Source organism: Coregonus clupeaformis, chromosome 14, assembly GCF_020615455.1.
Source record: "Coregonus clupeaformis isolate EN_2021a chromosome 14, ASM2061545v1, whole genome shotgun sequence".
Classification (NCBI taxonomy): Eukaryota; Metazoa; Chordata; class Actinopteri; order Salmoniformes; family Salmonidae; genus Coregonus; species Coregonus clupeaformis.
Window position 1 is genome coordinate 24,909,347 of NC_059205.1, and position 17,811 is coordinate 24,927,157.

Sequence of the window (17,811 nt, forward strand, 5' to 3'; positions counted from 1 at the left end):
GATGCCCTGAAGTCGGAGATCCTCAGCAGATATGGACTCACAAAGTTTGGTATGGCCCAGCGCTTTCACAGCTGGACCTTCCAACCAGACCAACCTCCTCGGGCGCAGATGCATGAACTTGTCAGAATCGCGAAGGAAATGGCTGGATCCGCAGAGGAATACAGCAGCGGCGGTGGTGGAGGCCGTTGTGGTGGATCGTTACCTACGCGCCCTGCCTTATGAGGCAAAACGGTTCATCAGTCAACAGGCCTTGACCACGGCTGATCTGACCGTGGAAGCTGTGGAAAAGTACCAGGCCACAGCGGAGATGCTGAATGCTTCCCGAAAAGACCCCAGGAGTGCGGCCCCACCACAAATGGGAAGAACCCGTCCAAAGGACCCCCAAGGTCTCGAACCCAGCCACGTCAGGACTTATCCCGGCTCCAGGGGGAGCCGGAAACCAGGCGGGTCCAAGAAGAGTACACCAGGAGGGGGAAACTCGACAGTGTTACCGGTGTGGGGAGATGGGACATATCTCCTGGCAGTGTGGGGAAACCAGCCGATGAACCTATGCCCACTGCGGAGTCCTCCAGCTCAGCACCCACACACCGTGTTGCCTCGCTCTTGGGAGTCGTAGATGGCGGCCCAGATCGACCCCCCACCTGCCCGGTAACTGTGAATCACCATGATGTGGAGGCCTTACTGGATTCTGGTAGCCGGGCCACCCTGGTGCGTAAGGATTTGGTGGGCCCAACGTGTCTGACCCCGGGGAAGGTCCTCCCAGTTTCCTGTGTCCATGGGGACACCAGAGAATACCCCATTACTGAACTTACAATGACCAGCACACGGGGAACCATACACACGACGGCGGGGGTGGTTGATTCCCTCCCCGTCCCTGTCCTAATTGGGCGAGACTGCCCAGCCTTTTACCCACTCTGGAGAGAGTCTCAGGAGAGGATAACCCGAGTACCTCGGAAACGGAGAGGCAAGACTCATCCTGGGAAGGCTCCGGTGCAATCCTCCGAGTTACTCACTCCCGCCCGGGCTCTGATAGGGATGGCAGGTGCCCAGACCGACACAGAGACGGAGCTACAGAATCTGGACAAAGAACTGTCTGGTCTGAAGGGGACCGCTGAGAGGTATCGTTTGTTAAAGCAACAGTTAGACATGAAGACAGAAGAGTTAGATATCCTCCAGGCTAAACTCCAACAGAGCTCCTTCCCTAAGCAACAGGAGGAGCTGGAGAGGCTGCGCAGGACCATCGAGGAGTGTGAGGAGACCCTGCGCAGTAGTAAGGAAGTCCAGAAGAAGGCAGAGGAGAAGTACAAGGTGTTGGAGAACAAGATGAAGAATGCGGAGGCAGAGAGAGAGAAGGAACTGAAAGCTGCTCAACAGAAGCTAAACTCTGCTAAAACCAAGGCTGATGCGTTCAGTAAGAAACTCAAGGAGAGACAACAGGAGGCTGAGTCCCTGGTCCCTAGAGTTGGAGGAGTTGAAGAGAGAGCAGTCTGGCAAGCACCACGGCAATGCGGACGCCCTCTCCCGGCGTGATGCCTTCTTCGCTGCCTTTACCCCGACGAGGACGTCGGTCCCGAGGAGGGGATGTGTGATGTCACGAGAGGCTGTGTCCTGGAGGGACGTTACATCCCCTGAGATGGCTGCAAACCCAGACAGCTATGGCTCCATCTGCTGGTATGGTCGGGAACTCCAACCCTCTATGGCCAATCTTCCCACGCAGCTGAAACCAATCAGGAGGTGATGAGCTGAAGGTTTGTTGAAGGGAAGAGACACGGTCTCCAAGCTGGGCTCTCTGGAGGACAAGAGTGCTGCACGTCCACTTCCATGAGGAATATAAGGATTTGGAGATACTTACCTTTGGGAAATACTCACCTTTGGATATATGCACCTGTGGAAATACGTGTGGGACATTTGGAAGGACGTTTTGCTGGGTTGGCCACTAGCTGCAACGTGGAAGACAGTAAGACTGGGGAAAAGTTATTTGAGCGAGGGAGAGTTATGATTTTGGATGTGGAAGAGACATCCCTGAACTGTTAACCCTTAAGAGCCACCAGAGAACAGTATTGTGTTATACTTTCGTTAGTTTCCCACGACCTTTAATAAAATCCTTGTTTTGGTTGAACCTGGTCTCCTTGCACTACTTGAGCAATCCCGCTGAAAGCTGTGTAGCCTCTCGTGACATCACAACAAACTCTCAACATCCAGTCAACTCATCTGCATATGTATATTTGCATATTATCTCAGCCAAAATCCACATTCAAACAGTCTCAGAGAGAGGGAGCAAAGAGATGAGATGGAGCAGAGAGAGAGAGTGTGCATACTGGTGTGTGTGTGTGTGTGTGTGTGTGTGTGTGTATGTGTGTGCATACACGTGTGTGTCTGGGAGCGAGAGAGCAGCTCACACTAAGCAATAACCCAATAACCACATTGGGTCGGACTGGGCCAGGGACGTCTCTCACAGATGCAGCGCATTGTCAAGATCCTCTGAGGAAGGGAATTATTCCCACTTTCCTGGGAAATAGTCAGCACCAAAGCTGTTCGCACTGGAGACGAGGGGGTTGTTCGAAAATCACATTTTGGTGGCGCAGCACAGTGAAGCAAAGCACAGGGCGAGGGTGATTTCGTATTCACAGCGAGGGGTTGACGGATCGTCGTTTATGCCAGACACGGAGAGAACGTAATGAAAATCAATGGCTGTGTTCCTTCTTCATTCCAATAAACAGGCAGGACAGACAGGACAGGGATAGTGCTCTTCAAGGGTAACTAACATGGCGCTTCGGCTGTGGAAACATTCCCTTCACATTGAGTTTAAAACATATACAGGTTTGACACACTGCAGAGTGCAGACTGTTAATATGGCTATACCTGTGTAGGGTACATAGAACTTCCAACACATCTATGCTATGTACATATTATGAAGCATGAGATATGGTAGCTTCACTCTAGTTACTATCCAAGTTCCTACTCGCTAAACAGTTGCTACTCCATACAATTCCCTCATAAAGCTTCTAAAACATACGAGACAAAGGTTTGAGTCTTTTTTCAGAATCCAAACCTCTCTAACTTCATACTCTGTCATTTTCACTAAGCAGCCAGTATTAATGGTAAACTAGACTAGTGGGTGAAATTATACAGTACATGGCAGTGATGCCAGGGCACACCTTAAAGTAAAAAATACACAATATATTGATATTTCTTTCATTAGTCCACTGTTGATACGGAGTAAGATGGTGCCAACAGACATGGCAGCTCTGCTTCTAGCTCCTAAGCAACTTTGCAGTATTTTTTGTTGTTGTTATTTCTTACATTATTAGCCCATAACGTTTTTTGTGTTATTACATACAATGCCACATTGCTCGTCCTTTTATTTATATATTTCTTAAGTCCATTCTTTTACTTTTAGATTTATATGTATTTGTTGTGAATTGTTAGATACTACTGCACTGTTGGAGCTAAAGCATTTCACTACACCCGCAATAACATCTGCTAAATATGTGTATGTGACCAATACAATTTGATTTGATACAGTCCCAAAATGTTTTGCATGTCAGCAGTCAGGTTTTCAAAATATTGGACTTTCAGGAAGCAAAGTGTCACTGGCCACATCATCATGATGATGTGTTTTGCAATATCTTGAGAACTTGACTGCTGACAAAACATTTTGGGACTGTATCAACAGTGGACTAATGAAGAAAGTTTTCCTTTAAGTGTCAGTTAACTGCAGCAGCGTCTACTCATAGATCATTTTAATTGTTTCTCTCTCACCTCTCCCCGGGGGAATGGGACCATGATGGGACCTTAATTAATGACCACAATAAAATAAAAGGCACTGGATGCTCTCTTTCGCCTTCTCTCTCTATGCCTTTCCTTGTCCTTTTCTCCTTCCTACTCTGTGCCTTTGCTTTCTCTCTACACATCTTTGCACTCTCTCTCTTTCTTATCCTCTGTCTCTTTCTCTCCTCTTCTTCCCTCTCAACCACCGTCTCTTTCTTTCTCTCTCTCTCCATCCCTCTCTCAGTGGCCTGGTTTCCTCCCCATCTCAGTGTGCCAGGCCCTCTTCAGCGCAACCTGTTTAAAGATGTAAGAGGGCCACATAAAGACGCCTCACTACAAGGACACTTATCCTACACACACACACGCGCACACGCTAAAGATTAAGACGAGAGAGACCGAGACAGACAAACTGACAGACAGCGAAGGAAGAAAAACAGAGATACAGATAGATAAAGTGAGTGAGTAAGAGAGGGAAAGAGAGAGAGAGGGAGAGAGTGAAGCGTAGTGCAGAGTGAGTTATGGTCTGGCTGATGATTGCCTATTGGTCTACCCTCACAGCTTTAATCTGACCAGCTGATGGGTAGGAGTCAGTCGCGCACACACACAGACACACACACTTTATTAACAGAGGGACTTCTGGGAGTGAGACAGTGATCACCAATCGGCCCGTGATTACCTCAGCCCCATGTTCTCAACATTTCTCTGGGTCTATATCTCATCTCACTCTCTCTGTACTCTCTCTCTCTCTCTCTCTCAATATCCCTCCATTCAACTCTATCTTCCTCCCTCAGCCCTTCATACAGCCTACCTCAACCTCCATATAAGTCTTCACACTAACAGACTACAGTACACCCTCTGATAATTACTGACTTTAAGTTTCTCTATAGTGTGCCGTCAAACTTCCAGACTTCCATCTCCAAGCTCCTTCCCTATTGTTATTCCTGGTGCCAGTCCTGGTGTCAGAGACACAATATTGGAGAAGACAGGCCTGGGCTTGGCTGAGCGGGCCTGACCTGCAGACATGGTGTATAGTACTGATGTTCTCTATGTGATCAGAGGAGAGAGGTGCAGAGTCGGAGTCAGGAGCTCCAAACTGCATCGTTAGCTGTCGCTCTCATCTCAACCTTAAATTGTCCTGTTTGATGTGGGACTAAACACACACACCAGGATTCAAACCCTGAAGGTGAGAGTAGTCAGGAGAGGTGAGGTAGTGGGTGATGTGTGTGTGTGTGTGTGTGTGTGTGTGTGTGTGAGGAAAAACTCAAGCTGAGAAAAAAGCTACTAAAGGCCTGTATCCTGAGGGAGACAGAGGACACCCATGGGAAGGACGTGTGTGTGTGTGTGTGTGTGTGCGCGTGTGTGTGTGTGTGTGTGTGTGCATATGTGCGTGCGAGCGGTCAGTTCAGCAGCAACACTTCATACACAGGGGGTTAAGCACTTGCCGAAACGCTGCAGCATACTGCAGGCCAGAGCACTGTGAAAACACAGCAAGGTTTTTACTGTGTGTGTTGGGTTCTGTGTGTCAATGTGTATCATCACATGTGAAAGCTCAGTCCTGAATGGATTCCGACACAGCTTGTCAGTGTGTTTGTATGTCTACAGCATAGGAAAAGGACAGACGGATGAAGCGAACAGTGCAGTGGAGGAGAGGGATAGAGTGAAAGAGAGAACGGTGTAGTGGAGGTGAGAGGACTAGAAAGATAGAGAGCAGTGCATCAGATGAGAGGTCTAGAGAGATGGAGTGAGCGAAGCGGCAGAATTCTGTTTTTTATAGAGAGCAGAACAGATGAAGTATTGATGCTTGGGGCCGTGTGGCTGACCCTGCCTCTAACCCGGTCTGTGCCTGCTGGGGATTGGCTCTCTGTGTCACCAATCAGCCAATAATTAGGAGGCCTCTGGGGGAATGGAGGGGAGGTGTAAAGGGGCTGGGGCAAGGGGCCACATCCCTGAGGATCATTTTCCCATTCCTGTGCCCTGCAGAGGTACACACTCTTTCTCTTCCTTACTCAATCTCCCTCAATATCTCTGTTGCGCTGTCTCTCTCCATCTCTCTCATTACTTCTCTCTCTCTCTAAGCCCTGCAGTCTCCATCTGTCATTCTCGCTTTCCTTATCTCTCTCTGGATAGACATAATGTACTAAGGAAAAATATTACAGTAATCTGTGACAATATAGTCAACCAAAATAAAGGAAAATAAATAAGGAACAATCAGAACAGACAAATGTTGGCTATACCATTGTCAACGATAACACTCGCACATTTTAAGTAAAAGTAGGGCCATTGGCAGCACGTGAGTTTCAAGTTAGGGTAAGCAAAATATATATATATATATATTTTTTTAAATCTTTATGATAAGTATCTCATGCATCTATCATCGCATTTCAAATCAAATCAAACTTTATTTGTCACATGTGCCGAATACAACAAGTGTAGACCTTAGCATGAAATGCTTACTTACAAGCCCTTAACCAACAATGCAGTTCAAGAAAGAGTTAAGAAAATATTTACCAAATAAACTAAAGTCAGATAGTGTGGTCTACAGCTTATCATGAGGTACTCTACCTCAGGCGAGGAATACCTCGAGACTTCTTTAATATTAGACATTGCACACCAGCTGTTATTGACAAATAGACACACACCCCCGCCCCTCGTCTTACCAGACTTAGTTTCTCTGTCCTGCCGATGCATGGAAAATCCCGGCAGGCAGCTCTATATTATCCATGTCGTGGTTCAGCCACGACTCGGTGAAACATAAGATATTACAGTTTTTAATGTCCCGTTGGTAGGATATTCTTGATCGTAGATCATCCATTTTGTTTTCCAATGACCCGCCCCCTTTTTCTCAGTCTTTTCTTCACCCAAATAACGGGGATTTTGGCCCGTTCCCGAGAAAGACGGTAGCAGCAACATTAAGTACACAATAAGTTTAAAAAATAAGTTACAAACAACGCGAAAAAACTTACAAAATAGCACAGTTGGTTAGGAGCCCGTAAAACGGCAGCCATCCCCTCCGGTGCCATTTTTGCAGACTAATGTAAGATAGCGTTCTATTCCTAATGTGATGAGTAGATTGGATAGTCCATAAATTAGGCTAATAATATAACTGACTCACTAACTTGTTGCTTTTCTTCTCCTTTGCACACATCCAGAGCTCAGCCCCAGCTAGTGATCCGAGAAAAATCAAAAAGAAGTGTCCTTTTGTAAACATATTTCATGCAATTCTACGACACTTTACTCTCCATTACTGGAGACATTACATTTACATCATTTAGCAGACGCTCTTATCCAGTGCGACTTACAATAGCAGAATCTTTACTACCACAAAAATGACAGGGTAGGCTACTCTGCTGACACTGACAAACTGAGATAAATAAAAACGACATTGTCTTGAACGCATCCATCTAATTGAGGCCGATATAAAGGGGAGAAGCATATTGTAGGCTATGACGTCCATCTAGCCTGGAGAAGGCCATTTCCCAAAAAAAAACTTTTCACGAGCACGGACTCACCCAATGATAAAGAAGTGAATATGCGCACTCACCGGGGATATGGCTGATGCTCTCCCAATAAGCTACTGTTCGCTCAATAAATTGCCTATTTTAGATGCTTTTCACTGACAGCCGCAAATCAACAATCATCTATTTGCTATGTTACGCGAGGTGCCCAATTTGCGCACTTTCCGACTGTAGGAAATGCCCTGGCCTTGTGATTTAAAACAATACGCAGCTATTTTCTAAAAGAAGCTACTGATTATCTGTCGCAAAATCATGCTCTCTGGTGTAGTGTTTGGAAGGATTGTATTTATTTTTGTATAGACAGCAGTAATTATATACTGTAATTTTGCCAATTTACTTTAGGGGAAGATTCTATTGGACACGCCACCTATTAATAGGGCAGATATGCTGTGAACCATTCCAACAGCTAGCACAGTTCTGCCTAAACCTTTCTGATAACTATCTTCTGCCCATATGAACAAAGTTGTTTTTGGCCATATAAAGAACAGGTATGCATGGTTTCATGAAAAGCAGCAAACGGACAATATTGTTTTACATTCTTTAATAAAAGACTAAAACAGAAACAAGCAATAGGCTACAGTTCGCTTCAGTTTCTCTGCCAAATAGGCCTACATGGAAACTCAATGTATTTCAATGACGTTGAGTGAGCGGGGTACCTTCCACAAAAAGTAGGGAATCTACCTCTCTGCCTCGGGGCTCTTTTACAATGGAGCAGTGTAGCAGTAGTGATGGGGGCAAAAATGTATACAGTTACATATCGGGATATTATTTTTTACGATATAGCGTATCATTTTGACATTATCGTACCAAAACTACAGCATTTTTCTTTTATAGCTTGTTCTCCATCTTCTTTTAAATAGAGAGCCAATGTGTTTTTAGCACTTTTATCTGAGCAAAAAACTCTTTCTCATGGCTCTCTCTTGTTCCTCTGCAACAGACATATGGTGAGAAATATTTTTGGAAAATGGAATTGCAATAAAATCACAGAATTGAATCGCAATACATATAGAATCGTGATAATCGCAATACATATCGTATCGGCACCTAAATATTGTGATCGTATCGTGAGGTCCCTGGCAATTCCCAGACCTATGTAGCAGCACACATTATGCACCATGCATACTGTGTTTCTATCTTCCTGGTTACACAGAGGGGGGCTTCTGCTCCTTAACACCCCCATGCTAATGCATTCACACAGAGCCACTTGCTAATTTCATGCTCTGTGCAACAAGGATAATTTGGACACCCCTCTGTCAGGGACGAGTGGAGCTTAGAGGGAGGGAAGGATGGGAACAGTGTGAATGTGTGTGTGAGGGGTTTTAGGAACAGTGGTTTGGGTGTGTGTTTGGGGGGTGGGGGGGTGAGAAGAAGCAATGAATGAACATCCATCACATACAAACACACACTTCGTCATTCTCTCTGGCACACTCACACACACTCAATGGTAGCCCACCTTCAAAAGTCAGATTGACCCTTTTTCAGTCCAGTCAGTCATATTGCTAATACAATTGTAATTCACACATTAACTTCTCTGTGTGAACAGCTGTGGAGGGCTGCTGCGTTATGTAGCCCGTTTGACATTTCACCTGTGATGTGTGGCAGCACCACCGCCGTACTGTACAGCAGTCAGCAGCAGAAGCCCTAAGTCTGTACATGCCATGCCCTGATCCTGCCTGCATTAATGCGACACACACACACACATACAGACTGACACACATGGGAATAACCCAAGTGCTGGCTGCAGGCGTTTCCACCTCTAGTCAGGTCTGTCCACAGTAACTACCTGTGAGAGCGGATACAGGACCCAACCAATGACTACACTCTATAATAAGGCCCCAGCACACAGCATGGCTGTCATGGCATGGCTAATACCAACCTGATATAAATCGAATAATCCCACATGAACGTGGTTAGACAGTGTGAACAGGAATTAATGTAGCAGATCATTGTTATTACACGCACACAGTTTCACACACGCATATGAAAGTCGTTTAAAAAAGCAACTAAAGCAGGCAACAATAATCAATTAGAATGTCTTGTGAGTGCCCACGGACGCATGGCGTTACATATGGAGGAAGTGTTGGAGAGCAGCGTGGAGGGAGCAGATGGGCTGACTGCAGAGAGAGAATTTCAACACAGGTTAAACCCTCCCCTAGCATACTGCTGCTCTAATGGCACAATACAGCCCTGTTGAGGCTCAGCGGCTCACATAGACCAAACACACCCACACACACCAGCATAACCAATAAGTACACATTCACTGACCTTGCTTTGCACTTTTCTCTGGCTTTCATGAAAACAAGCACTAACTGTGCAACAGAACACATATGTTGCCACTCGATGGAGAACATTCTATATGTGACATTCTACAGCCTGCATTCTACAGGCTCGAAAACACACAGCCAACCTCACCGAGATCTCACCTTGACTTCACAACATACGTGTGACTCTCATGTTTGAAAGGAAGATGTGTATGAAAAATGTATGCACTCACTAAACTATAAGTCGCTCTGGATAAGAGCGTCTGCTAAATGACTAAAAATTTTAAAATTTAAAATGTGCTCCTCCTGATACAATAACCACTAGTGTAAAGAAATCCTTTCTGAACCTTGTGTGACTGAATGTACATTTGGAAGCATGTCGAGAGCAGACTTGGCAAACACAGTATAATCCTTCCCAGTCTGACGGAGAATGTAGGGGAGGCATAGAGGAAGAGAAGAGACGAGAAGAAGAGAAAGGAGAGGTCTCCAAGACAAACATCCCCCAGTGAGAGCAACAGACAAAGAGAGTGAGGTACTGCTGTGTGTTGTCACAAGGCCATTTGGCTCAGCTGGAGATTAAATATTAATGTGTGAAAGTGGGCTAATTCGGACACCGCTGAGATCTCCTTAAAGTGAGTTAAAGCGTCCGCATGCTTCCCAGCCGAAACAGTTCGATAGAGTTTGTGCATATACACTACATGACTAAAAGTATGTGGACACCTGCTTGTCCAATATTTCATTCCAAAATCATGGGCATTAATATGGAGTTGGTCCCCCCTTTGCTGCTATAACAGCCTCCACTCTTCTGGGAAGGCTTTCCACTAGACGTTGGAACATTGCTGCGGGGATTTGCTTCCATTCAACCACAAGAGCATTAGTGAGGTCAGGCACTGATGTTGGGCGATTAGGCCTGGCTCGCAGTCGGCATTCCAATTCATCCCAAAGGTGTTCGATGGGGTTTGAGTTCAGTGCCAGTCAAGTTCTTCCACACCTATCTCGACAAACCATTTCTGTATGGGCCTCGCTTTGTGCATGGGGGCATTGTCATGCTGAAACAGGAAAGGGCCTTCCCCAAACTGTTACCACAAACGCACAGAATCATCTAGAATGTCATTGTATGCTGTAGCATTAACATTTCCCTTCACTGGAACTAAGGGGCCCAGCCCGACACCATGAAAAACAGCTCCAGACCATTATTCCTCCACCAAACTTTACAGTTGGCACTATGCATTGGGGCAGGTGTCGTTCCCCTGGCATCTGCCAAACCCAGATTTGTCCGTCGGACTGCCAGATGGTGAAGCGTGATTCATCACTCTGGAGAATGCGTTTTCACTACTCCAGAGTCCAATGGCGGTGAGCTTTACACCACTACAGCTGAAGCTTGGCATTGCACATGGTGATCTTAGGCTTGAGTGCAGCTGCTCGGCCATGGAAACATATTTTTTTAAGCTCCCGACGAACAGTTCCTGTGCTGACGTTGCTTCCAGAGGCAGTTTGGAACTCGGTAGTGAGTGTTGCAATCAAGGACATTTGATTTTTACACGATACGCGCTTCAGCACTCGGCGGTCCTGTTCTGTGAGCATATGTGGCCTACCACTTCACAGCTGAGCCTGTTGCTCCCAGATGTTTCCACTTCACAATAACAGCACTTACAGTTGACAGGGGCAGCTCTAGCAGGGCAGAAATTTGACGGACTGACTTGTTGGAAAGGTGGCATCCTACGACGGTGCCATGTTGAAAGTCACTGAGCTCTTCAGTAAGGCCATTCTACTGCCAATGTTTGTCTATGGAGATTGCATTTTATACACCTGTCAGCAACGGTTGTGGCTGAAATAGCCGAATCCACTAATTCGAAGGAGTATGCACATACTTTTGTATATATAGTGTATTATGACGAGATTTTGTGAAAATTCTTTTCGTTTTAGACTTCGGTGAGGCTTTTTTCGGCTGTTCAAGCATACACTTTTTTCTGGAGGCAAGTCAAAGTTCGGAGCCGAAGTCTACGCCCCTCCATCTGTGATTGGTCAACAGTAAGGATTCTTTAATAAAGTCGTTGTTGTCATTCAACGAGAGACGACTCGTTTTCATGCAAATTTTCTCATAAAAAAAATACTGCACCAAACATCTTAGATCTCTTCGGCAAAAATGTCAAATTTAATGACAGATTTATTTTGTTTTCTTAGATTAATTCTAACTAGCGTATTTATGGACAAACAGTACTATCACTGAAGCATGCTGATGCCTTTACTGTGAATCAAACTGTCTCAGGAGGAAAGGAGGGAGGGAGGGACACAGACTGTCATAGGTCCCTCAGAGAAGGGGGGAGAGAGTGTTGTCATTCTCAACTATTTTGCAAATTTATTCAATATTAAAGGACTGGATAACATTCAATTTTTGTCTTGTGTTGAGGAAATGACACTTGAATTGAGTGTGGAATGAATCTGTTCTCTTAGTTTTAAACTCTCCTTTATGGTATACTTTTTCAAGTTGTAGAATTATTGATAATCACTTCTCCACCTTGCTACAGCAGTCTATACTTCAAAGTTAATCTCAGTGCCTAGCCTTCAATTTAGGTGCTGGGTTACTATAGAAAATATATAAACCATACAGTACCTTCAGAAAGTATTAATACCCTTGACTTATTCCACATTTTGTTTTGTTACAGCCTGACTTCAAATAGGATTAAATATACTTTCACACCCATCTACACACAATACCCTATAATAACAAAGTGAAAACATGTCTTTAGAAAATGTGACATTTTGCTAATTTATTGAAAATAAACACCCAATACTTTGTAGAAGCACCCCTGGCAGCGATTACAGCTGAGAGTCTTTGTGGGTAAGTCTTTAAGAGCTTTGTATACCTGGATTGCACAATATTTGCAAAGTATTCTTTGTAAAGGTCTTCAAGCTCTGTCAAGTTGGTTGTTGATCATTGCTAGACAGCCATCTTCAAGTCTTGCCATTAATTTTCTAACTTATTTATACTGTACAAAAATATAAATGCAGCATGTAAAATGTTGGTCCCATGTTTCATGAGCTGAAATAAAAGATCCCAGAAATGTTCCATACGCACAAATGTTGTTTATATCCCTGTTAGTGAGCATTTCTCCTTTGCCAAGATAATACATCCACCTGACAGGTGTGGTATATCAAGAAGCTGAATAAACAGCATGATCATTACACAGGAGCACTTTGTGCTGGGGACAATAAAAGGCCACTCTAAAATGTGCCGTTTTATCACACAACACAATGCCAGAGATGTCTCAGGTTTTGAGGGAGCGTGCAGTTGGCATGCTGACTGCAGGAATGTCCACCAGAGCTGTTACCAGAGAATTGAATGTTCATTTCTCTACCAACGTCATTTTAAAGAATTTGGCAATACGTCCAACCGGCCTCACAACCGCAGACCACGTGTATGGCGTCGTGTGGGCGAGCGGTTTGCTGTGAACAGAGTGCCCCTTGGTGGCGGTGGGGTTATGTTATGGGCAGAACACAATTGCATTTTATCGATTAACATTTGTTTGCACAGAGATTCCGTGACGTGATCCTGAGGCACATTGTCGTGCCATTCATCCGCCGCCATCACCTCATGTTTCAGCATGATAATGCACAGCCCCTTGTCGCAAGGATCACCTTCTACACAATTCCTGGAAGCTGAAAATGTCACCGTTCTTCCATGGCCTGCATACTCACCAGACATGTCACCCATTGTGCATGTTTAGGATGATCTGGATCGACGTGTACGACAGCGTGTTACAGTTCCCGCCAATATGCAGCAACGTCGCACAGCCATTGAAGAGGAGTGGGACAACATTCCACAGGCCACAATCAACAGCCTGATCAACTCTATGCAAAGGAAATGTGTCACGCTGAATGAGGCAAATGGTGGTCATACCAGATACTGACTGGTTTTATGATCCATGCCCCTACCTTATTTTTTAAAGGTATCTGTGACCAACATATGCATATCTGTATTCCCAGTCTTCTGAAATCCATAGATTAGGGCCTAATGGATTTATTTCAATCGACTGATTTCCTTATATGAACTGTAACTCAGTATAAAAAAAGGGTGAATTTGTCTATGACTGTCAGAAAGCAGACTGAACCAGGTTTTCCTCTATGACTTTGTCAGTGCTTAGCTCTAGTCTTGTTTATTTTTATCCTAAAAAACTCCCTTGTCGTTGTCGACAACAAGCATACCCATAAAATGATGCAGCCACCACCATGCTTGAAAATATGAAGAGTGATAGTGACGTGTTGTGTTGGATTTGCCCCAAACATTACGCTTTGTATTCAGGACACAAAGTTCATTTATTTGCCACATTTTTCATAGTATTACTTTAGTGCCTTATTGCATGTTTTGGAATATGTTTTATTCTATACAGGCTTCCTTCTTTTCACTCTGTCATTTAGGTTAGTATTGTGGATTAGTAATGTTGTTTTGTCCTATCACAGCCATTAAACTAACTGTTTTAAAGTCACCATTGCCCTCATGGTGAAATACCTGAGTGGTTTCCTTCCTATCCGGCAACTAAGTTATATCTTTGTAGTGACTGGGTGTATTGATGGACCATCCAAAGTGTAATTAATAACTTCACCATGCTCAAAGGGATATTCAATGTCTGCTTTTTATTTTATTTTGTATCTATTTAACATTAGGTGCCCTTCTTTGCAAACCATTGGAAAACCTCCCTGGTCTTGTTGGTTGAACCTGTAATTGAAATTAATTGCTGGACTGAGGGATTTACAAATAATTCTATGTGTGGGTTACAGAGATGAGGTAGTCATTAAAAAAATCACGTTAAAAACTATTATTGCACACAGAGTGAGTACAAGCAATTTATTATGTGACTTGTTAAGCACATTTTTACTCCTGAACTTATTTAGGCTTGCCAAAACAAAGATGTTGAATACGTATTGACTCAAGACATTTCAGCTTTACATTTTTTATTAATTTGTAAACATTTCTAAAAACATATTTCCACTTTGACATTATTGGGTATTGTGTGTAGGCCAGTGACACAAAATCTCAATTTAATGTATTTGAAATTGAGGCTGTAACACAACAAAATGTGGAAAAAGTCGAGGTCTGTGAATACCTTCTGAAAGCACTGTACTTTATCTTTGTGGCCAGACATAAAATGCCGCCATTTATGAGTTGATTTCCTCCTACTCCAAATTATTGGGGAAGGGGTAAATTCTACACTGTAGACCCTGCTTAGATGTAAACCCCCACTATGGCAGAACCACACATCTGAGAGCACCGCATGTAGAGGTTGTCTTTAACCATTGATACAGTATCAGACCTTTTCTCTCAATGAGAGAGAAGACACACAACTTTTTACTGTTTAGCTACATATTAGTGTTTGTGTGTGTGTGTGTGTGTGCCCGCGTGTGCCGAGTATGCGTACCATGTGTGTGCATACTGTGTGTGTGTTGGGGGGGGGTGGAGATGAAGAGCCAGATGGAGGATTGAGAGGTCCCTGTAGACAGGTTGTTGGCAGTGACCTTACGGTCATAACTGAGGGGAATAACTCAACTGAGGTTGTTAGCCCAAAGCTCAACCACTCAGGGTTTAATTCATGTCGCGGTCGCTCCCCGCAGACCCGACCATTGATTAGAAAAACTCCACTCAGTCACCCCTCAAACCTCCAAAAACTCATATCAGCAAGTATGAAGTCTAGACAGTTATTCATTATCACAAGCCATCATCGGTGGTTCTATAGTACAGGCAGTACAGACTTCATATCTGCCATGGCTTGGAGAGTCAGAAACCAGAAGTGTTTTTAGAGAAAGTAGGCTAGGCTGTGACTTTGTGATTTACTACCAATAATTCATAGGTGGAAATCTATTGAGTTTTATCTGAAGTGGACAGCAAATCATAGTGTTGAGTTCATAAAAGCTGAACTTTTGAGGCCTTCCTGACTGGGAAGCTCTCTGGGATTATGACCTGGGAACTTACCTGGGTGACTTCATAACCAGTCAGAACAGTGATCTTGAGAGTGTCAAGGGCTTCCTCTGCCTTTTTGCTTTATTGTTACGTTTCATAATGCTCTCTGACTGAATCTACAACCTTCACTTTGCCTGTGTGTGTGTTCTCTCCCAGTCAATACAGGGGGTAGAACGGTAATTGAAGGAGAACAAGTGTATATGTACACAATTACACCCCTTTACCCTCCGAGCGCCCCTCCAAGACATTGTTGCCACAGTAATTAAAGTGAGTCATCGGGAGAGGAGGGTCAGCTTCCTCTACATCCCATAATGTAGACACACACCTTTTATACTCCAACACAACGGAGAATCAATAGACGCATTAAGTAATATCCTTCTATTATTGACTCCTAGTGTTATGCTAACAAGAGAGTGTGGCCGCTGAGCCCGCACCACAACAAAGTAGCATCAAAATCAATTGCAGGGTCTGATAGTGGCAGATACAAAAGGTACAGAGGAAGCCCTCCATCTCTCCGTTCATTTCCTTCCTATCTCTTTAATGCTTTGAGGTAAACAAAAGAACAGCCACCGCCACTGTCAGACCACACACACACACAAGGGCGAACGCACAGGGCTGTTGGACATCACAGGGCTTGAGACGGCTATCTGCTCTGTGACATCCCTGTGTAGTATGGAAGCCTATAAGGTCTTCCTCTCTCCCAAAGCCCAGGAAGTCTGTGTGACTCATCGATAGGGCTGGAGAGTTTTGACCACCAGCTAAATTCTAAAGTCCTCAGATGATCTTAAGGAAGTAGCTGATTAGTAGAATCAAGTGAAAAGCCAGGGCCACCCCAGAGCTACTGTATGTGTGAGAGAGTGAGTGTGTGAGAAAGAGAAAGAAAGAGAGAAGGAGAAAGAGAAAGAGAGCGAGAGAGAGAACGAGATGGCCTGTGTGCTTAGGGTCGTTCCCACATATGCTCAGCATATGTGGGAACTCCTTCAAGACTGTTGGAAAATCATTCCAGGTGAAGCTGGTTGAGAGAATGCCGAGAGTGTGCAAAGCTGTCATCAAGGCAAAGGGTGGCTACTTTGAAGAATCTCAAATATAAAGTATATTTTGATTTGTTTAACACATTTTTGGTTACTACATGATTCCATATGTGTTATTTCATAGGTTTGATGTCCTCTATTATTGTACAATGTAGAAAATAGTAAAAATAAAGGGTTTTTCATTATTTCACACATATAGTGAGTGTACAGAACATTAAACCATGTATTTTGAGTTGCAACAGAGTTCTGCGCAATTGTCACATGGCAGTCTTTCAGAGGATAGCAAGGTCCAACACTCTGAGGGGAGGGATGGAGGGATGGGAGGAAGTAGAGCAGTGATGAAGGATGGCTTTGTTAACAAGGCTTTTGTTTAGTAATAGTTCAGTGGTGTTGAGGCAGGGGCTCATTGCTCTGAGCTGCTGACAAACAGAGAGATTGAGAAATAAAGAGCCAGGGGTAGAGGCCACAGAGGAGAGGAGATTGATGACCTCCGCTGGATAGGGCCTTATGAAGGAACACAATGGGTGAACAACACACACACGTCGCGCTGTGAGTGAGTGAGTGAAATATGACGATTTGTGTGAATGCATGTGAGTGCTTTGTGTGTGTGTATGTGTGTTCCTGCGCGTGTGTGTTAAGTATGTGTGCGTACGCACGTGTGTGTTTGTGGTGTGTGTGTACCTGGTAGGTGTCCCAGAGGCGTATAGTGCAGCGTAACGGCAGCTCTCTCATCAGCAGGTTGTTCATCCAACGGAAGGCAAACTGGAGATACTCCACTTCATACTGCTGCATGTGGACGTGCACCGTTTCTGAAACACACCCATACACACAGACTCGTTAAACACTGAAATACACACACTTCCATCAAACACTGATCCACGCACGCACACACATATGCACACACATTCCCGTCAGACACCGATGAACACACACAAGCGCCATTCACATGAACAGCTGCTGATAATCTTCTGATAATCACAGCACACACACCTTTCTTTTTCCATTGATGATGGCTGGGCGGTCACACAATACAGCAGTAATTACAGAGCCATCAGTGGACCTCTCAAAGAACATTAAAGCTACTGTAGAGCTAGGGAGGAAGACAGCATTATAACAGTGGGTGTGTGTGTTGTGTATTAGAGGTCTTCACGGGTTCAAAAAGTTGGACCCATTCGGAAATGGACCTGGGGCTTCCTCACCCGGACCCGATATGCATCAATATTTTTTCTTTTTAGATAGAGACCCGTTCCGAAAGGACCTGAGGACAACTAGACCCA

The 17,811-nt window shown here is 44.5% G+C and overlaps 1 protein-coding gene across 3 annotated transcripts in view; it reads right to left on the reverse strand.

Moving 5' to 3' along the window:
• The window catches only part of LOC121581256 (TBC1 domain family member 22B-like), a 215,630-nt gene that overhangs the window by 41,351 nt on the left and 156,468 nt on the right, over window positions 1–17,811 (reverse strand). For all 3 annotated transcript variants that reach the window (XM_045224755.1, XM_045224756.1, XM_045224754.1), the window contains one exon: window positions 17,216–17,343. In XM_045224755.1, coding sequence (XP_045080690.1) covers window positions 17,216–17,343 — 128 coding nt within the window. The remainder of the gene's footprint in view (window positions 1–17,215; window positions 17,344–17,811) is intronic.